Raw genomic sequence first — 5,687 nt, 5'->3', positions numbered from 1 at the left:
TAAAGGCACAGTTATGGAGGACCACACACATGTAAAGACACAGCTATGGAGGACCACACACATGTAAAAGCATAGTACAGAGGTCCATACACATGTAAAGACATAGTTAGGGAGGTCCCACACATGTAAAGGCACAGTTATGGAGGTATACACATGTAAAGGCACAGTTACAGAGGTACACACACATGTAAAGGTACAGTTGTGGAGGTACACACACATGTAAAGGCACAGTTACAGAGGTACACACATGTAAAGGCATAGTTGTGGAGGTCATACACTCATGTAAAGGCACAGTTATGGAGGTCCCACACATGTAAAGGCACAGTTATGGAGGTCCCACACATGTAAAGGCACAGTTGTGGAGGTCCCCACACATGTAAAGGCATAGTTACAGAGGTACACACATGTAAAGGCACAGTTATGGAGGTCCCCAATAACCAAGTCTGACACCAATACCTGTGGACATGGTCCTAGCCCAAGCAGAAACAGGATATGCACTTTCATGAGAAAGTGCTACGGCCATTTTCAAAAGTTAAAACCATAACAGGAATTTTTGTGTAATGTTATTGAAAAAAAAAAAAAAAACAAGGTAGTTATTTTGAGGTGAGCTGATGGAAGGGTTAGAAAATTGATAGCAGGTTTTAGGAAGAGAGATGGGCTCTGAATGGACGTTCCCTTAGAAAACCTTGTGTTGGGAATGATAACTTTAGGAGTCTTCCCAGATGAGAGCACTTATACAGTCATCCTGCTCCTCTGGGGGGAGAAGCGCAAACCCTTGGCGGAGCACCAGAGAGAGCGCAAATGGGTATTTCATCGAGTCAGCAAAAACCTGGACGTGAGAAAAACCAAGGTTTAAATAACTGGCTCTGCTGAGGATTTTTTTTGTCTCTCAAGCTGTTAAATGTTGATGACTCTAATGGACAAGCAAGGAGCCCTGAGGCCAGCCATCCCTGGGGCTCTGTCATGGTTACAGGGGAGGAAGAGAGAGACATCTTCTTCAGTGGTGTGCCAGCAAGATGCTCAGGCCTCCACAAATCACCTCTCAGGAATGCACCCGTAAACAACATTTTAAGGGAAGTCACAAAAGAGAAGAAGGAGAAAGCAACGCAGAAGAGAGACTAGATGGAAAGAGGTGAGGGTGGGCTAAGAGAGAGGGCTAAAGAAGACGGTGGGGGTAGATATGACCCAATTATTAGATGCATGTAAGAAAATGTTATAGCAAACACATTATTATTTATAACTAGTATGTGCTCATAAAAAACTTTAAAATTAAAACTGAAAGTATTTGATCTGGATGATAATAAAAGTTATATAAAAAGGAAAAAAAAACAAAAATTCTTTGTTGCATCTGCTGGTTCTATAAAAGTAATTAACAATATAGTTATGCCTGGGAAGGCTGATAGTCTTCAAATAGAGATGTTTTTCATAACGAAAGGTTATAGTTTGGGTTGCAGGACAAGAGCCAAGTGTGTATTTCATTCAGCTGGTTCAAAAATATCAAGAAGCGGTCACAGGAGATAATCACAGCTGACAATATTCCAAAAGTAATATTTGACTTGCCAAGAAGGCAGAGAGAGTGCAGTTAAACATCACAAAAGCGACAGGGTTATGTACTGCATCAGAGACGGACCCATCCTCAGCCCAAAGGCTGTTATTGTAACCAGGTGAATTTACCCCTGGGAGACGGCATCGGCACTAGTAATTTACTGAATATCCTGGCAGATATACAGGCACGAGGTGGACATCAGCGGGAAAAAGAAACCAACTATCGGGCAGGAAGGCCCGGCTCCTCCAGCACTGCAAACTAGACACAGTGACACACATGTATGACCACACGTGTATAATCACAGCACTGGGGAGGTAAATGTAAGAAGACCACAAGTTCAGAGGCCAGCCTCAGCTACGTAGAGAGTTCCAAGACAGCCTGGGCCATCAAACACCACCACAATCCCACCCAAGGGCACCTTCAAACTGTCAGAATCCGCCGGGGTCCTTTGAAACCAAGCAGAGTGCGTGTCACCCTCCACCCTAGTGTGACCAAGGCCCTGAACCCTCCACCCTAGAGTGACCAAGGCCCTGAACCCTTCTCTGTTTGGTCCACTACAAAGTCTCATTTTTCTCCCTCCATAACCTGTAAAAGGAGGATTAGAAAAGTGTGAAACATAAAGAACATATTCAGGTTGTCTTCTCCGCTCTAACTGAAAGCATTCAAACTGTACCTACATTATGTACACTTACTTCTCCTGTTTTATTTTTCCCTCCTTCCTGAAAATAATAAAGGGACTAGTGGTGCATAGATAATTTTCATTAATATGATGTACTAAAATGAATATAAAAGAGGCACTAGCTGGGCATTCAGGAGGCAGAGGCAGGGGTATCTCTGAAGTTCAAGGTCAGTGTGGTCTACATAGCAAGTTCCAGGTAGTCAGAGCTACCGAGTGAGTGGAGAGGGGGAGAGAAAGGAGGAGAGGAGAGGGGAGGGAAAGAGACAGGAGAGAGACACAGACAGAGACAGAAAGAGACAGATACAGAAAGACTAGTATTGGTGCTATTACACTTGACAGAGCCGCCATGTATAACTGTGACATTTGAATTTCATTACTTAGTAAAGACTAAGGTTTAAAAGCACAATACTGGTCAAACATGCACAAACTCTGCAACTCCCTCCTTGGAGTTCAGGGTACCTGTAGTTGAAGTGCATTATTGCCTGTAGAGCATTCCCCCCGCCTGTGGAAATGTCTCCCTCGAATCCCGGCAGCAGCGGTATCACAATGTACACCCGATATCTCTGGCCTTCCCTGTAAAAGAAAGATAGATAAATAAAACCAAGTATCAGCTACATTGGCATCCAAGCAGACCCCGGGGCTTTAGAGGCGAAGGAAATGCCTCCACACGTCCTTCTACACTCAGCTTGGGTGGCTCTGGGATCCCAGCTATCAGTATGGAGCGTCATAAACCTAACTTGGCAGTAAAGAGGGAATTGTGTCTGCTTCCTCTTCTACATTCACAATCCTTTGCAGGACAGAAGGCAGTTTAAAACAAGCCTGGCCGATCTCAGGGAAGAGGGGGTAGGAAGCGGCTTAAACCGAAGTTGACAAAAGGGTGCTACCAGGAGACTAGGTGTGTATGGATATGTATGATTTCAAATCAGATTTTATTTAAATATGTGTCCATATGTGCAGATATAGACACACACACGCACATGTATGTATGTATGATATATATATATCATACATAATATATATTATTAAGTTATGCAGTCCACGGTTTGGCAGACTGTGGGCATTTGATTCATAACTGTGGGGTTCCCAGTGCTTATGTCTTAGCAGCAAATATAGGATGCAATATGTTTTCCAAAACAGAGTCTTCATTGTTTAGGAATGCTAAGGTTCCAGCCACCGAATGTTACCAGGGACTCTTCAAGAATTCTGAGTGACTAGTTTTAATTTTTATTTTGAAAACATTTATGCACAGGTACGTGTGTGTGCATGCATGCATGCGTGCATGCGTGTGTGTTTGTGTATGTGAAAACAACTTGCAAGAATCACTTTTCTCTTTCTACCATGTAAATCCTGGGGAATGAATTCAGAGTATTGGTCTTGGCAGCAAGCATCTTTACTGTTTGTGCCATTTCGGTGGCCCTTATTTTATTTAAAAAGAAATATTATTGTGTGTATGGAGCATGGGCACACGTGCTACAGCCCATGTGTGGAGTTCAGAGAACAATCTCCTTCCACTGTTTTCTACATGGACTCTTTTTTTTTTTATCTTTATGTTTTGTTTTGGGGTTTTTTTGGGGGGGGGTTGTTGTTTTGTTTTTGTTTTTGTTTTTGTTTTGTTTTTTGGTTTTTTGAGACAGGGTTTCTCTGTGTAGCCCTGGCTGTCCTGGAACTCACTCTGTAGACCAGGCTGGCCTCGAACTCAGAAACCTGCTTGCCTCTGCCTCCCAAGTGCTGGGATTAAAGGCATTCGACGACACTGCCCGGTTTTACATGGACTCTTGAAATTGAACTTAGGTCATTAGACATGCGTGGCAACCATCTTTGCCCACTGAGTGAGTCCCAGCTAGTGTTCATTTTAAAATCCCCAGCATATGTAACACAGCATCTTCAGGACACCTTTTAAAGGAAAATGAAGCTACCTAGTGACGTCTATAACAATAGAAGAAAATGCAGCTCTTTCTTCTGACGTGTATTCAGAAGCCCAGAATACTATGCTCTGATAGACACGTCTAGCCTTTTGATACCAAGGCAGGACGTTGTCATCTACTAAGGCTATGCTGGAGAATGGTAAAATAGAGTTAGAAGAAAACCCTCTCGTAATGCTTTGTGTGAGTTTAACGTTTTGCATCAGGCTGACTTTGTAGCCGTCCTTGGCCACAGGCTGGATAGCTAGCCCACTAGGCAGACATGCACTGCGAGAGTCCCAAACTGTGAAAGCCTCTGCCTTTGTTTACGAGTATACAGAAAAATAGAAAGCTTGAGAAGGACCCTGGATACCTTACAGTGCACAAACCCAGTTCACCTGAGCGCTTTCTCTCCGATGGCCAATTCTCAAGTGCCAATACTTAATGGTCATAGCTCGTCTTCTCACGAACAGCAGAAGAGACCCTTCTTGTGAGAATTTTCTCTGTTTTAATGGCTCAGACCTGACAGCTGGGGTCTGAATGTCCACATACTCATGGCAGCACAGGACAGAAGTGACAGTCAAGGGACCATACTATGAAAAGTCAGTGGCTGAGAAGTAAGGCATTTGACAGAGATGGCTGCAATGTCAGGGATTACTCACTAGATGGCAAACATAGTTCGAGTTGGGAAGAGTACTGAGACAATGTGAACAGCCCTGGTTACTGCCTGGGTTAGGAGAAAAGGCGCAGTCTTTAAATGGTAAATGGGACATAGGAGAAGAACAGGAAGCCCTGAGCTACTTTCCCACAGCCCACATTTAAAAGACCAGATGAACACAAGTGGACACTTAGTAACACATACTGCTTCTCTAAACAAAAGCCTATACCAGTGAGAGTTCCATCATCATTCCAGGGATGCCCACTACCCTACCCATGTGCTGATGACGCATGGCAGCTCAGCTCCTAGGCTGATGGAATCACTTCCAGGTCACCTCCCTCACTGGAGCTGCCTGACTCTGCAGTCAGAACCAGGTCACACTCGTCTCTTTCACAGACCGTGGCCAGGACGTTGAGCCAGAGGCTCTGTGTCATGTTTGTTCGTGACAAGCTCATGGCCTGGGCTGAGGGCTGACCTGCTCCAACACACAAGGCGGATGTTCACATCGCTTTCTATTTTGGGGCAGCCTTCAGTAGAGAACCCATGCTTTCAGTGCGCACTGTTGGCTGAGAGGGTGGGGGTGGAGTCAGACTGAAAGAACCTTTCAGCGAAGAATAGGTCAAGCTATACTTGATATTTTTTTCTTTAATTACATCTCATTTGAATTTTCATTATGGTAAATAGATAAAATGTAAATTAGGCATTCTGTCCATTGTAAGAGGCTTCATCATTAATTGTGGTCCTAATTTTACACAATGCCTTCCCTGTTTAAAGGTTTTCATCATCATGGATAGAAATTCCCTCACCCCCACTCCCCACCTCTCATCCCCCACCACCCACCTGATCTCACCCCCCACCTCTCATCCCCATCTCTCATCCCCCACCTCTCACCCCCACCCCCTA

The 5,687-nt window shown here is 44.3% G+C and overlaps 1 protein-coding gene across 3 annotated transcripts in view; it reads right to left on the bottom strand.

Annotated features, from left to right (window-relative positions):
* Pld1 (phospholipase D1) overlaps positions 1 to 5,687 on the bottom strand; it is a 208,772-nt gene that overhangs the window by 29,134 nt on the left and 173,951 nt on the right. For all 3 annotated transcript variants that reach the window (XM_031376479.1, XM_031376480.1, XM_031376478.1), the window contains one exon: positions 2,685 to 2,798. In XM_031376479.1, coding sequence (XP_031232339.1) covers positions 2,685 to 2,798 — 114 coding nt within the window. The remainder of the gene's footprint in view (positions 1 to 2,684; positions 2,799 to 5,687) is intronic.

This window comes from Mastomys coucha, unplaced genomic scaffold (genome assembly GCF_008632895.1).
Source record: "Mastomys coucha isolate ucsf_1 unplaced genomic scaffold, UCSF_Mcou_1 pScaffold17, whole genome shotgun sequence".
Taxonomy (NCBI): Eukaryota; Metazoa; Chordata; class Mammalia; order Rodentia; family Muridae; genus Mastomys; species Mastomys coucha.
Note: the sequence above shows the minus strand (reverse complement) of the source record. Positions and strands in the feature narration are given on the sequence as shown.